Consider the following 17044-nt stretch of genomic DNA (forward strand, 5'->3'; position numbering starts at 1 on the left):
GGGCAGATCCGTCCGTGTGTGGCGAGAAATAGGTGTGTCCGCTGCTTGAAAGGTCGTAGATCATTGCACAGTTTTAGCGCTGCGAGGCAGGAATCATTCTTTTCTTGATATACGATTTGTAGGCCACGCGTAAGTAATAAATTTCTGAGTTGCAGATGTCAATAGGATACGGTGACTGCTTACCATCAAGCGGGCCGTATGCTTGTTCATCACTAGTGACTAAATTAATTTGATAAGACGGTTTGAGATACAGGCCGCTAACAGAAAGACGGAACAAGCGTTCGGAATATAGCTCTGCATTCCAATCTTATCCTGCCGATTACAATGCTAATGCACCTCCAACCCTCTCTATCACCACCAGAGTAAGCAGGACGGAAGATGTGGTCAACCACGTAATAGCTCCGATTCGATTCCTTGACCGAAGTCGTGAAAATTGTAGAAATTTGATTGTTGGTTGAGCGAATATTTTTATGTTACTGTTTTGGTTGATTTTATATTCTTGTTTATGTTGTAGGTAAATATTGAATTGTTACGTTATAATGGAAAAGTTAAGTTTGATTTATCATGGTTAAAATACGGTTAAATAATGAATATTATAGAACTTCTGACACAAATTGACTTAGTCCCACGGAAAGCTCACGAAAGTTTGTGTTGTGTTTCACTTGTGTTGTGGGTACTCAGACAACGATATATACTCGTATAATATATCAATTTGTACTTAACTACTTACATACATAGAAAACATCCATAACTCAGGAACAAATATCTGTGCTCATCACACCAATGATCTTACCGGGATTCGAATCCAGGATCGCGGCTTATCAGGCAGGGTCACTAAAACCGACTAGGCCAGACCGCCAGACCGGTCGTCAAATCGATTTTAAGGAAATACCGAAATGTAGGCAGGCATCTTGTTCGATTTATTATTATTATGCTGCATTGTTTTGTTTGACCAACTTATAGTTATTTGTTATACAAGGGGGCAAAGTTGTATTTTAACGCCGAGTGTGGAATTGAAAAACGAGCAAGTGAAAGAATTCTATAGTTGAACCACGAGCGAAGCGAGTGGTTCGAGAATAGAATCCTGAACTTGCGAGTTTTTTAACACACGAGAAGTAAAATACATTTGCACCCGAGTGTAACACAAAACTTTTCCCCTCACTATAGCGAGGAAACTACAACGCAAAAAATGCGTTTATCACTGCTTCCAGTGGTTCCACAGGTGGTAAATTATTTTTATTAATAGATTCACCTACTTTTATCAATTTTAAAGCAGTTAATTTGACTTTATTCAAGGTCAAATTACTTAACCCACTAGTGGATAAAATGCGTTTTTACCCGCTGGTATTAAAGGACAAAACACGTGTTTCCGAGCTAGTGAGGGGAAAAAAAGTTTAAAACAGGATATTGTGTATCAATCAAATCGTTCCAAATATTATACAATATACGTAATACTGTATAGGTAATTAATTAACCGTAATTTTGTTGAGTAACTAAATACCAAACCTAAATATTAGGTCACCAGAACATATCGTCAAGAATTTAGGCGTTAGCTTAGATTGGCCTTCATACCTAATTAAATATTGCATTAACTTTATCTAAGTTGAGCTAATTCCTTACAAAATTCCTTTATTGATTTTTTTTTCCTATATTAAATGTGTTAGAGTTTATATTCATATTAAATCTGAGTTGCATTTGTGACCTTGTTAATTCAAGATGACACCTAAATTTTAAATACATATTACAAACAAAAACCGGCCAAGAGTAGGGCTCAGTGTAGGGTTCCGTAGTTTTCCGGATTTTTCTCAAAAACTACTGAACCTATCGAGTTCAAAACAATTTTCCTTGAAAGTCTTTATAAAGTTCTACTTTTGTGATTTTTTTCATATTTTTTAAACACATGGTTCAAAAGTTATAGAGGGGGGGACGCACTTTTTTTTCCTTTAGGAGCGATTATTTCCGAAAATATTAATATTATCAAAAAACGATCTTAGTAAACCCTTACTCATTTTTAAATACCTATCCAACAATATATCAAAATATCAGCCCCCACTTTACATGTAGGGGGGGGGGGGGTACCCTAATAAAACATTTTTTTCCACTTTTTATTTTTGCACTTTGTTGGCGTGATTGATATACATATTGGTACCAAATTTCAGCTTTCTAGTGCTAATGGTTACTGAGATTATCCGCGGATGGACGGACGGACGGACGGACGGACGGACGGACAGACAGACGGACAGACAGACATGGCGAAACTATAAGGGTTCCTAGTTGACTACGGAACCCTAAAAAAGACTTAGTTATAAAGTCAATCAGTAATGTCAGTACCACCATCATATAATATGTACTCGTATTTGTGTATCATCCGCCTTGCGTTATCCCGGCATTCGCCACGGCTCATGGTAGCCTGGGGTTCGCTTTGACAACTTATATAATCCATACTAATTAGAGATGGGCGCTGACGGGTAAATACCGGGAAAATACCCATATCTACCCAATCTACCCGGTATTTACCCGTATCTACCCAAATGAGCGGGTATAAAAAATAATCTATGAAATTAAAGATTATTCTTAATTTACATGACTGAAATATATTTTTCTACCAAAATAAATATATATATTTGACTAACTAATATTAAAATGTTAACAGAGATTCCAAATATTCCATATATCATGTGTAATTTACCACATTCAATTAAAAAGTTGTATTCCCCAGATGTTTTAGGCCCACCAAGCGCGGATCCAGCTTCGTGCCCAGGGGGGGGTCACGTGGTAAAGGCCCAGGCCCCAGAGGGGGGGTCACGTGGTCTATTTGTATGGCTAACCTAGACTCCAGGGGGGGGTCATGACCCCCATGACCCTCACCCTGGATCCGCGCATGAGGCCCACTAAGTATTCAAATAACTTAACTTAAAACACGGTGGACAGACAAATTCAAATTCATTAGCCAATGAGGTCACAGCTTTGCAAAACGCCAGGTAGGTGCATCCGTATTGAAAGGGTGCAATAAGTCACTTGACCGGTCAGTTACTTTTTTTTATTTTTATTTATGGGATACTTATACTTTAGTTTGTACTTAGCTAAACAAGCGCCACGTCCATGTGTGATTTTAATTAACACTTGCTTTGAATTCGGACTGTAATAATGCCTTCTATGTGACTTCGGCTAGATACTGGACTTCGGCTAGATAGTAGGCTTTACCAAACAAACAGCAAGTAACATTTTAGTGCTATAATTTTGGTTTTCGACGCTAAAAGCTACTATAGATGTCGTATAAAGGTTTTCGGCGTGACCGCCCGTCGTATAAAAGCCTCCGGTAACACCTTTTAGCTCTATAAGCTTGTACCGCTAAAAGATGTTATTAGGAAGTCATGTAAACGTTTATATCACCATTTTATAGAGCTGCTATAGGCCTGGTCTATAACAGGATCAAATATGACTACTAATCATAATCATAATCATAATCAGTTTATTGGTAATAAATAAATTACATGTCAATATTTCAAATACAATCGTAATAAATAGAAATTATTAGTACAAGACTAGGTTATTGTAAAGAAAGAATTCCTTATAATCATAGAACGTCTGCTCTATAAGCCAATTTTTCAGTTTGGTTTTAAATGTTGCTATATTAGGTGTAGCGATTATTGCATTCGGGAGGTTATTATAGATCTTGCGACCCATGACGTGTGTGAGTTTCCCTGACTTAGCGAGTCTATGTGACACGCAGGGTAGCTTTCCAGCGCGCGCGCTACGGGTCTCATACCTGCGCGGGGCCGTGTTACAGTTGGGCGTTGCGTCTACTTCTTCTCGTGTGATCATTGCCATTTTAAAAATAAGGAGAGATGGTAGCGTCATAATACCGAGTGACTTAAAGTGAGGTTTGGCAGTTTCGGTTTGAGAGATCCGCACTATAGCTCTTACTGCCCGTTTTTGTAAACGAAACACCCTTTCCCAATCAGCGGCTCCCGCCCACAGTTCGACCCCATACTGAAGGTGTGAGTGTATGGCCGCAAAATAGCACGACCGAACCATTTCTTTCGGAAGTAGTCCTGCTAATCGTTTAAGTGCAAAGCACGATGTAGCTACTATAGGTCTATATTATTGTATAATAGTGTTAGGAATCACTGCTATGCAATCAATTTGCCGCCGCTATAGTTGTTGCGTTATACAGCTAAAAGGTGTTATTAGGAAGTGATGTAAACGTTTATATCACCATTTTATAGAGCCGCTATAGGCCTGGTCTATAACAGGATCAAATAAGAACAATATTATTGTATAATAGTGTTAGGAATCACTGTTATGCTATCAATTTGCGCTATTAAGGTTACCAACAAGCCGCTTATAGTATTTTTAGTAGTTGTGTTTTAACAGATTTAAAACCTAACTATACCACTATTTTTGGATATAGTGGCTTTGGAAAACACTGCTATAGTATTTAACACTGTATAGTAGTGATATGAATACCATTATAGAGCTATTTTGCTGTATAATGAAGTTTTTTAGGATACGTTTATATAGCTTTGAAAAGGTTATAGTCGTTTTCTAATGCCTTTTATATCTCATCGCCGTATACGCCACAATGACTCTTTAAATATCACAGACCTGTTGAATAATGGTTTCGGTATCTCTTTTAAAACACAATAGCGTTATAGCTGAGTTTACTATATGTTTTATAAACCAAATCAAATATATAAGAGTAGAAAACGATTACTTTTAAATGACAATTTTGACCTTAAAAGGCTGCTTTATGGTGTTTATACATCTTAATTATGAAATCAGGCCAAAGATGCGGTATCTGGTTCCATACAGTGTTTTTCTAGAAATTAACTTTAAAAATACACATAGCGACCAATTGTAGTTTAGATTTGTCATACTAAAAAGTAAACAACATTTATTAATACTGTTTAAAAGATATAGTAAAACATTGAAAACAAGTATTGTTTTCTATATAAAGAACTTATAAGTTAAACTGGATCATAGTTAAATTCTCATGCAACCCTATTTGAATCCACGATGGCGGGCTTATGGCAGTGAATGCGTATGATAAGTGATATAGTCGAACTATAAAAGCGTATGTTTTACTTCTTGGATCCATAGTAGAAACTATGGTGCCAATAATTTTATTGTATTAAATTATATTTATTTATTTTATTCAAAACACGTATAAATCGAGGGAGCATTTAAAATACTCCATTAAACTAATATTCTTTTAACGGTAAAATTTCCATCGCATACCTTTTTGCAGTAATGATGATGATGATGATGATGATGATTCTAATGATGGAAGTATACGAAATCCAAATTATGTTAATTGACACTAAACTTCACAAGTTCACACGCCACTTTTCGTTAAGTTCCTCGTTTAGAACAGTTTTTGTTAAATATTACACACATTAAATAATTTTAGAAATTTCGCATTAAAAGGGACAGCAACTGCTATTATAGAACAAAATAACCTGTATAACGGAATCTCAAATGCTACTATAGCATAAATTGATACTATAATAGCGTTACTGTGTCCTCTATGTCAACAAATTAGCACAATAGTCATCATTACATCACCATTATAGACCTTAAACGTCACGGATGATACTGCTATAGGCCTATTATATCACTAAATGGCTGCATAATTGCGCCAAATCGGCTCTACAGTACCAATATAGACTATTTATAGGACCATTTAGTGTGATTTAATTTGGTATCCTCGACCACTATAGGACCAGAAATTGTTACTTGAGAGGAACTATAAAAAGCACACAAAATTTCATCCCCATCGGTTCAGCCGTTTAGGAAGAGGAGGTAACTAACACACAAGCATGTCAATGATATTTAACAAATTCCTTATTCAATACAAATACTTCGATATATGTTTATAGAACTATATTAATAAAATATAAATATATTATACAATACCAAGAAAACATTTTTTCACGATTAAATTCAATTTATGACCCATTTTATTACAATATTTATTTATACCCACCCATTAGGGTAGAAAAGGTAAATATCGGGTAGATTGGGTAAATACCCGGTAAATACCCGATATCTACCCCGGGTATTTTCCCGCCGCCCATCTCTAATACTAATATTATAAATGGGAAAGTGCGTGTGCCTGTTTGTTTGTCAGTCTTTCACGGCCAAACGCGACGAATTGCCGTAATTTTTTAAGTGGAGATAGTTGAAGGGATGGAGAGTGACACAGGCTACTTTTTGTCTCTTTCTAACGCGAGCGAAGCCGCGGGCAAAAGCTAGTCATAACATAAAGGCACAAGAAGAGTCCTGCCAGACCTTCCCTAATTTTCTCAAGGATCATTGTGGGATAATGTAGAGTTATCACAGAATATATAATAGTACGAGTTATTCTTATTATCGACGCTTAATGTCTGTATAATAACATATACATACATACATACAATCACGCCTGTATCCCATAAAGGGGTAGGCAGAGCACATGAAACTACTAAAGCTTCAGTTCAGTGCCACTCTTGGCAAATAAGGGTTGAAAGAAAACGAAACTGTGACATATTAATAACATATGTCTACATATAACAGTCAAAGACACTAGTTTCTTAGAGAAATTAATTGTAATTCACCTAAAGAACCTTTCCTTAAAGTTAACGGAAATCAATAACAACACGTTGTATATTAATATTTTATGCCATTATTAAAATTCTGTGCTTTACAAAATGGTAGTCATAAAAATGAAAATTGCGCTTCAAACGAATCATGTAATACTTAAGTACTTACTTACTTACTTCATTGTTTCCAAATGACTGATGCTTTTGAAGTAAACAAGTAGTATATACTACATAGATAGGTATACATATTTTACAACGTGGGTTTATTTTGCCGGCTAACAAATAACAAACGACAATCAAGTGACAATTTGATCACAAACGAGGTGCACACATTTTTAAGTGATCAACATAAACCTTACGTTCTTTCGATAAGGTTTACAGATAGGGATTGTTAGTAGAAATGATGGTACATACAGACAGCGAAGGTCGTTGCAAATACAAAGCGTATCGTGTCATCCTGACTTTAGCGATTTAGTCGTTGTATAGACGTTGTGGCGTTGTGGAACTATTTATAGGAAAAACCTATGGATTTTCAAGCATTTGGGCCATTTTTTTCAAAGTTGTCCACCCCACTTTTTTGTAACATGGGTATTTTTTACGCGATTCATACTCAGAATCGCGAGGCCTTTCGATCCTGATAGGAGAAAAAAAATGTCTTCAGATTTCCATACATTTTTTAGACCTTCCATTCCGTTATCGCCATACAAAATGTATGAAAAAATGGTAACAGAATGGGAAAAAACATTTGGACACTTTTTTTCTCCTATTATGATTGAAAGAGCTCGCGATTCTGAGTGGAAAGCACATAAAAAATTCCATATTAAATAAAAATTGGGGTGGACTTTGAAAAAAATGTCCCATTTAAGATTTATTGGCTTCTCCAATTCTCAGGGTTAAGTTGGAGGAACTAAAACGAAGGATATATTTTGTGCATTTGCAAGTTAACTTCTAACGAACACAGTAAAGGGATAAAATTTTAATGAGTAGACTGATTGCCTTATGGTAAGCGATTATATACTTCTGTCCATAGACAATCACAACACCAAAGGAGTTACATTCTCTCTTTTCTTGAATGTTTGAAGCCATATCGAAGGGCTAACGTTTGCATGAAAAGGCTGTCTTAATAGGTACCTAGATATTTGTAATGTTATAGGATATTTCATAAAAAACAAGGCTGCGTCTCACGGATGCAAGCATGATGTCATGATGACTAAAGATCGTGGATAAGGATAATGGTATTATGGAGACCTTGGACACAAACGGCGGGTACTTGGAGGTCGGAGATGTTTACTAAAGCTTAAGACACATTCCATTCCAATACGGGTAGGTACGGCCAACCAATTTGAAACCTAGGCCACTCTAGAACCCTGTCTCATTGACACCGTGTTCTATTTGACATAAAAATCACACTGACGTTGACTGTGTAAAGGTTCTACAGTGGCCTAGGATACAAATTGGTGGACTGTTGTACACTAGGTACATACCTTTATGTATGTATAGGTATATTCTAAACTACAAATATATTTTGTCATCTGTAGCACAGATTATTAATAAGTTACTAACGTAACAGATCCTTCCCTTGACCGGAAAACGACAAATACCTACGCTTTATTTTACTAATACCAAAGACCTATATAACTTCGTATAGACAGATAAAAGTCTAAGAAAAAAACGTACCCCAAAACCATACAGAAAAAGGTACGGTGAGCTAGATGGCGATACACCTTTGGGGTGCGCTCGGCTAGATGGCGCTAATATTAATATTTGACATTTTAAATAAAACATATCAAGCTCAGAATATGGGCCAAATTGTCAAAACTGAGGTTCAAAAGTTTTAAGCCTGTGTCGAGAGATGGCAGTCTATGCACTGAGATTACACATTTTACTTTGACAGTAACTCTCTTGAATACTCGATCCTCTTTGCTAATACTAATAAGTTACTACGTAAAACTCAGAAGTATCTAATTAACTACAAATTTAATTTCCACCACACCAACTGGTAAAGGCTTTCTTTGCCATTCGAAAACGAATAGCAAAATTTGCTTTTTATTCACAAGGGGGCAAAGTAATTTCATACAAATTTTAACTCGATGTCTTAATCTGGCTGCTAGATTTTACCTATAAATGATGATTTTGAATCATAAATATTGAATAAATTGATGGATTTAATTTATTTTCATGTTTTATAGTCAGTATCTTGTTCGTGTTGGTGTGTGTGTTTCACTCAGTGGCAAAGTTTGTTTAACCTTCGTGCCTTGACTCGCTACGCTCGCGGTTCAATATTGGAATCTCTCGCTTGCTCGGGTATCAATATTGGCACGTGCGGTTAAACAACTACTTTGCCCCCTTGTATAACAAATAACTATTGTTTCTTTATTGTTCCAGCGAGCCAGAGTTCGGCGAGTGAAGCTCTGGGCGCGCGACTTCACCGGGCTCGGGCTCCGGTGCTCGGGCGGCGCCCGCGATGGCGTGCGGGTGCACTCGGTGCTGCGGAGCGGCCCGGCCGCCGCCGCCAAGCTGGAGCCCGGTAACATATCACTTTTATATAAAGAAGAGTCGCGGACCTATGACACTACCTTGTGGCACTCTATAAGGAATAGCAGAGAACCTAAAAGATTACCTTGTGATACTCTTTATAATGCATACTGGACCTGAAACTGTGCCTTGAGGTACATTTCGATCTAGTGCTTCATAGAGGTACAGCAGACGAGAAACGATACCCAACCAACAGTGTTGCTTTGTAGTACTCTATGACGAATATCAAAAGGCGTTTGATTAGGATAGCATAAGCCATAGTTCGTTCGCTGTGGGCGCGCGACTTCACCGGGCTCGGGCTCCGGTGCTCGGGCGGCGCCCGCGACGGTGTGCGGGTGCACTCGGTGCTGCGGAGCGGCCCGGCCGCCGCCACCAAGCTGGAGCCCGGTAACATATCACTTCTGTACAGAGGAAACTATTGAAAATATCATTTTTACGAGAAACATTAGCGGCCATAAAATACTACCTTGTGGCACTCTCTATAAGGAATAGTAGCGAACCTGAAGTACTACCTTGAGGTACTCTCTCTATAAAGAATAGTGCGTAGCCTAAAACGCTACCTTGCGGTACTCTCTACAAAGTATAATAGCGGACCTAAAAGACTACCTTATGGTACTCTCTATAAAGGATAGTAGTTGACCTAAAAGGCTACCTTGCGTTGCGGTACTCCATATAATGAATAGTAGGGCCTGAAACGCCGCCTTGCGATACACCAACTATGTATGATAAGAAATACATGAGTATTTCGGTGTTTCGGACTGCATAAGGGCCCGCGCAGACGGGCGACAAAGTCGCTCGACGACTTTTTTGTCTCTGTCGTCACTCCTTGTGACAATTTCCAAGGTGCGCACACGGGAACGACAGCGACGCAACCACAGACTACTAAGAAGATACTACGGACGCAACTTTTTCTTTTTTCATGAAAAAAAATTTTTGGTACTTCAGAATGAGTGTTTAAAAGTTTTGATGAACTGGTTAGAATTTTACAACCCGGCATCGTTTTTCTCAATATAACCGGCGACTATTTTGTCGCCGTGTGCGCACTTGCATTGAAACCAATAGGGAAGGAGACAGTTGCATCGCAGGCTTGTCGCCGAACCCGCAGACAAAAAAGTTGCGTCGCAACGTGTGCGCATTTTCATCATCGATCTAAACTACCTAGATGCACCATCACGGCTTAGAATGTGTCCGCAGCAAATTGTGCTTGAAAATGTTCTAAGCACAATTGGGCGGTCAGTAGCGCTTCATCCGCCGTGTCGGCAACATGCCTAAGTGCTCCGTAAAAAAGTGCAAAAATAACACCTTATATACGTTGAAAAAGGATGACGTATCGTATTTCCGGTAAGTAATTGTTAATAATTTTATAATGTTATGCATTTGTGGTCAAAATGGCTTCCTAACTTACAAAAAACATTTATTTTCTAGAATAATTAAAGTAAATTCTTTGATTTGGTCTTACGCAGTTTGTCTCTTTCTCTCGCGCTATACTAGTAATGAGCGGACGGCGACAAAAGATGGATGAAGTGGAACATAGTTAAAAATGGAATGATGGAGTCGCTAATTTATATTTTTTGTAAAAGAAGCCTATTTCATATTAATAATGTATGTATTTATTTATTATTATGGACCAATAAGTCTGAAATAAATGATTTCAATTCAATAATATTAATACATATCTTATAAATTACTTTAATTATAAAAAGAAACAACCCGGGAATAGCAAATTCGTTTTTAAGTAATAAAAAAGCTTTTTATTCCAGATTCCCAAAACAAGACGTTGAAAGGGAAAAATGGCGCAAGATTATAGCTGAGGAGCGGAGAGAAGATTTACCCAAACAAAGCTTTGAAAGAAATTACGTAGAATAATAAATTAATGTCATCGTTCAATTCTTCTTTGTTTTAATAGCTACTTAATTCATATTCTCCAAGTGCACCCTCACACACACCACATACAATCCCTCAACTGTTTACCTTCACATAATCGCTACACATACACTCACTACACGCACACACACACACACATATGTTATATATATACATACCTACACACACACACACACCTCAGTTGACTCTATTTAATAATGCAAACATTGCAAAACGTGGAGATATTAATCAGTTCAGTTGCAATTGTCCCCCAGTCCAAATTGTCCCGCCGTACCTTATATATTTTTTTGTTTGAGATAATATCAATAAAAATATCGTACAGTAAAAACTCATTTTTTTTCGCTTAAAATACGCAACATCTCGAAAAATGTTATACCAAACGTTTTGTTCCTTAAGAAATTTTCTATCTAATAGGATTTTTTAAAACAGTTTTTCGCAAAAATACCGCAAATTTCCTCATTCTCGCCTTTCATCTCATAGCGCGACTCCCATGATGCCTCTGTCCATCCTCGTTCCCAATGTAAAAATGGCGTTTAGATTGTTGCAGCGCAAACGAAATTAAACTTAAGTTGGTTGCAATAAGACGTAGATTTTTTTAAAAATATGCACACCTGCGATCTGCGGTAATAAAATTTTATGGCTTTCGCGATGATCACATTCATTAATGTCATAACCGCCAATTGCTTGCATTTGAAATTGAACTTTAAGTACTAAGAAATAACGTTGTTTTTGTAAAAAAATGAAAGTAGTTTTTACTACATTGCGAAGTTTTCGTTTGTCAACTGGACGCACACATTTGCAACTAAGCGATCGGACACTTTTGAGCATCGATCTAAACTACCTAGATGCACCATCACGGCTTAGAATGTGTCCGCAGCAAATTGTGCTTGAAAATGTTCTAAGCACAATTGGGCGGTCAGTAGCGCTTCATCCGCCGTGTCGGCAACATGCCTAAGTGCTCCGTAAAAAAGTGCAAAAATAACACCTTATATACGTTGAAAAAGGATGACGTATCGTATTTCCGGTAAGTAATTGTTAATAATTTTATAATGTTATGCATTTGTGGTCAAAATGGCTTCCTAACTTACAAAAAACATTTATTTTCTAGAATAATTAAAGTAAATTCTTTGATTTGGTCTTACGCAGTTTGTCTCTTTCTCTCGCGCTATACTAGTAATGAGCGGACGGCGACAAAAGATGGATGAAGTGGAACATAGTTAAAAATGGAATGATGGAGTCGCTAATTTATATTTTTTGTAAAAGAAGCCTATTTCATATTAATAATGTATGTATTTATTTATTATTATGGACCAATAAGTCTGAAATAAATGATTTCAATTCAATAATATTAATACATATCTTATAAATTACTTTAATTATAAAAAGAAACAACCCGGGAATAGCAAATTCGTTTTTAAGTAATAAAAAAGCTTTTTATTCCAGATTCCCAAAACAAGACGTTGAAAGGGAAAAATGGCGCAAGATTATAGCTGAGGAGCGGAGAGAAGATTTACCCAAACAAAGCTTTGAAAGAAATTACGTAGAATAATAAATTAATGTCATCGTTCAATTCTTCTTTGTTTTAATAGCTACTTAATTCATATTCTCCAAGTGCACCCTCACACACACCACATACAATCCCTCAACTGTTTACCTTCACATAATCGCTACACATACACTCACTACACGCACACACACACACACATATGTTATATATATACATACCTACACACACACACACACCTCAGTTGACTCTATTTAATAATGCAAACATTGCAAAACGTGGAGATATTAATCAGTTCAGTTGCAATTGTCCCCCAGTCCAAATTGTCCCGCCGTACCTTATATATTTTTTTGTTTGAGATAATATCAATAAAAATATCGTACAGTAAAAACTCATTTTTTTTCGCTTAAAATACGCAACATCTCGAAAAATGTTATACCAAACGTTTTGTTCCTTAAGAAATTTTCTATCTAATAGGATTTTTTAAAACAGTTTTTCGCAAAAATACCGCAAATTTCCTCATTCTCGCCTTTCATCTCATAGCGCGACTCCCATGATGCCTCTGTCCATCCTCGTTCCCAATGTAAAAATGGCGTTTAGATTGTTGCAGCGCAAACGAAATTAAACTTAAGTTGGTTGCAATAAGACGTAGATTTTTTTAAAAATATGCACACCTGCGATCTGCGGTAATAAAATTTTATGGCTTTCGCGATGATCACATTCATTAATGTCATAACCGCCAATTGCTTGCATTTGAAATTGAACTTTAAGTACTAAGAAATAACGTTGTTTTTGTAAAAAAATGAAAGTAGTTTTTACTACATTGCGAAGTTTTCGTTTGTCAACTGGACGCACACATTTGCAACTAAGCGATCGGACACTTTTGAGTGCCGAATTTGTAGGTGATAGTGTATCTAGAGAAGTTTAAATCGATGATTTTCATACTAGCCCATAGACCGATCGCCGCAGACAAAAAACTTGCGTCGCCCGTCTGCACGGGCGTCCAAGAGCCCAAAAGAAAATTGAGAAATGCCTTGTGGCATTCTCTATGTAGTATGTCAAAAAGCGTTTGACTAGGATACCATAAGCCATAGTTCGATCACTTTTATAAAGAGAAGAGTAGCGGACTTAAGACACTACCTTGTGGGACTATGATTAGTAGCATAGTAGCGGACCTAAAAGCCTACCTTGTGGAACTCTCTATAAAGAATAAGAGCAGACCTAAAAGACTACTTTGCAGTACTCTCTATAAAGCATAGTAGGTGACCTAACAGGCTGCCTCGCGGTACTCCCTATAAATAAAAGTTGAGGGACTAAAACTAGTGTAGTGTTTGGCGTAGCTGCTGCGAAGAAGAATCGCTGCTAAACTGGAAACATGACAAATAGCATCGTATGCTCAAGCAAGCTCGTTGGCTTCATGTAGTCTCAATAGGACCGAAGGAACAGTGGCTTGCAATAGTTGCAATACTCTACACATCCTCGACATATTTTACTCAGCAATATCAGTATCAAACCATTAACTCAAAACTATGTTTCCTTCTTTCCAGGTGACAAAATCAAGAGCATCAAAATAGAATTCTCCGGAACTCCACTAGAAGATGCTTTGGCGATCCTGTCCCTTGCATCTCCATACCCTGTGGAGTTGGAGGTGGTCGAGGGGGGGAGGGTCAGCGGCGCGGGGAGGGGGGTACGCCATCCGTTGCTGAAGAGGGCTGGGTCCACTGGAGATGTTAACACGGTGAGTTGTGTCAAAGATGTTTTGTTATATCGTCACTACTTTGAAAAAATCACGTATCTCGCGCTGCTCCTCAAATTTAAAACGAAGTAAGTCTATATGCATTCCATACATACTTACTACAATTTTCTTTTCATTAACAGACCAAGATACAAGTTTTTTTAAAAGTAGTGACGATATTTTGATGCAGTTCCCGTTAGAAGAAATTTAAACCCTATTTGAACTGGGTTTTAAGGGCCAAAAATAAAGACTGCTTTGCCTTTATGGCGGCTGTATAGCCACACCTCAGATCACAAGTTTAAATTGTACCCTTGATTTGATTGTTGAAGCATATTGTGCTGCCATAACTGTTGCAGATGTAATTTTTTATGTCATCTGCATACAAGAATAGGTAGTTCCTTATTGCTAGGTATAATACCATCTACATTAGATCTGTGGATCTAATAATATGTTGATAATATTGTTTCAAAGGAGTTTTGATAATTGGTATGAAGAATTGAGAGTTGGTATGAAGAATTTCACCACCCCCTTTCTTCCCGTGGGTGTCGTAGAAGGCGACTATGGGATATGGGTTAAATTGTGGCGTAGGCGAGAGGCTGGCAACCTGTCACTGCAATGTCACAGTTTCGTTTTCTTGCAACCCCTTATTTGCCAAGAGTGGCACTGAAGCTTTAGTAGTTTCATGTGTTCTGCCTACCCCTTTATGGGATACAGGCGTGATTGTATGTATGGTATGAAGAATTTGTCTATGAATCTCAGACTTCATCCTTCTACTAGCAATGCTCTGAACCAAGCATTCAAATTGTTGTGAAATCTTCATCGAACGAACAGAAAAACACTAGCTCTTTTTTCCCATGGCAAAAAATGTCGGTGAAACCCTAGATTCCAGGTCATCCCGGAAAGCGAGAGTTCTCTTGTCGATAGATAATTGGCCGTAGACTCGCGAGGAAAGTGTATTGTTCGTGGCTTTCTACGCTTTTTTACGATTACATGGGGTTTTCTAATACAATCCGGGGAGCATCAAAAAGCACTTGACTTAGATTTTAGTGTCTTACTTAAAGCAAAGACATGTGTAACTCCGTATAAACGGATACAATCTAAGAAAAGAACGTACCTCAAATCCATAATAGCAAAAGGTACGGTGGCCTAGAAGGCGTTACACCTTTGGGGAACGCTCGGCTAGATGGCGCTAATATTAATATTTGACATTTTCACACATAACAAGTTAACAATATGGGTCAAATTGTCAAAACTGATGTTCAAAAGTTTTAAGCTTGTCTCGAGAGATGGCAGTCTATGCACTGTGATTACACATTTTACTTTGACAGTAACTCTATAATACTTGATCCTCTTTGCTTGAAGTTTGTCAAGGCACTTCCGTCACTAGAAAAGACGTGGCATACCTATTTAAAAAATGTAAGCGCGGATGTACCTTTTTAAAGTTTGGGGTCCCGTCCCATTTGAATGTTTTATTTACCTTCTCATTGTAGTCCTGATTTGTATTGCCTTAATACATGATTAAATGATGTACATCATACGTATGATTTAATAACTTTTTTACACTCACGTAAAGTAAAGAAAATGTCTCAGATTACACAGTCTACACAGATCACAGGTAATTGATGAGCGAAAAATATATCTAAGATACTTTTTTCATGGTAGTTTCAAAATACAGTTTAATAGTAGGTACCAACTTTACTTTGCGAAGCAAGTCGAAATTTGTCAAGATTTTTTTTTGGCAAAACCCCCGACCGCGACATAGTAGACCGATTTTCATGAAACATGGCTAAGAACACTCCCGACCGACTTACTCAGCTTTCAGACAAAAAAACTAAATCCAAATCGGTTCATCCGTTCGGGAGCTACGATGCTACAGACAGACTCACACACAGACAGACAGACAAACAGACAGACACACACACAGACAGACAAACAGACAGACAGACACACACAGACAGACACGTCAAACTTATAACACCCCGTCGTTTTTGCGTCGGGGGTTAAAAAATAGGTACTGTCACATGTTGTCATCTAAATCAGATTTGGTTAATCATCATCAGTTCATCTAATTAGGTTTGGTTTGGTCAATAAACAGATTTGGTTAAGTGGAGACTTTCTACCTAGACATCAGTTTCATACCCCTTTACTGACGTAACTCCAATGACATTTAAAACACTAAATATTCATATCACATTTCTATTGCTTTTTCGTCCGATGTTATGACTTTCCAATACCATACAACCCAGACCCATACTAATTTAAAATAACTACTGAATGAGAGATCAATTGTAACTGGTTAAAAATTAACCTTCTATTATTGAAACGTCATAATGTTAACAAGAAGATAATATAAATACAACTTTTTGTTTAGTAGATAAGGTTGACTGTAGGCTTGATGTGCAAGTTATTATAGATTTGAACAATGACTGTTTTCCATACCAGAGACAATATAATACGTTTTGGAATGTTCATTGTTCGAAGGATGTGTCTGTTGACTTTGATCTGGAATGATACTGTGTTACAGTTTGTTTATAGTTTGTTTGTATAGTACATTTGATGGTATCGTGTGATGTTTGTAAATATTTCAGGAGAGCTATGACTTGTGAGAATATTGTAAACTAACAATCCTAAAATGATTTACTTGGCTTAGTTTGTTAACCTTATTTTTGGTTTATAAACTGGATAGATTAGAAAACTTTTTATACTTATATAATATAGCACTTGTGTATGCATGTGCAATTGTGCATATGATTATTTGACTGTCCGTTGTGCGCAGTATTACATGATATTAAAATCAACAAC

At 37.2% G+C, this 17044-nt stretch overlaps 1 protein-coding gene across 1 annotated transcript in view; it reads left to right on the forward strand.

Moving 5' to 3' along the window:
• LOC125236998 overlaps positions 1–17044 on the forward strand; it is a 71331-nt gene that overhangs the window by 48817 nt on the left and 5470 nt on the right. The window contains exons 3-4 of the mRNA XM_048143910.1: positions 8970–9111; positions 14055–14245. Coding sequence (XP_047999867.1) covers positions 8970–9111; positions 14055–14245 — 333 coding nt within the window. The remainder of the gene's footprint in view (positions 1–8969; positions 9112–14054; positions 14246–17044) is intronic.

Source organism: Leguminivora glycinivorella, chromosome 20 (genome assembly GCF_023078275.1).
Source record: "Leguminivora glycinivorella isolate SPB_JAAS2020 chromosome 20, LegGlyc_1.1, whole genome shotgun sequence".
Classification (NCBI taxonomy): domain Eukaryota; kingdom Metazoa; phylum Arthropoda; class Insecta; order Lepidoptera; family Tortricidae; genus Leguminivora; species Leguminivora glycinivorella.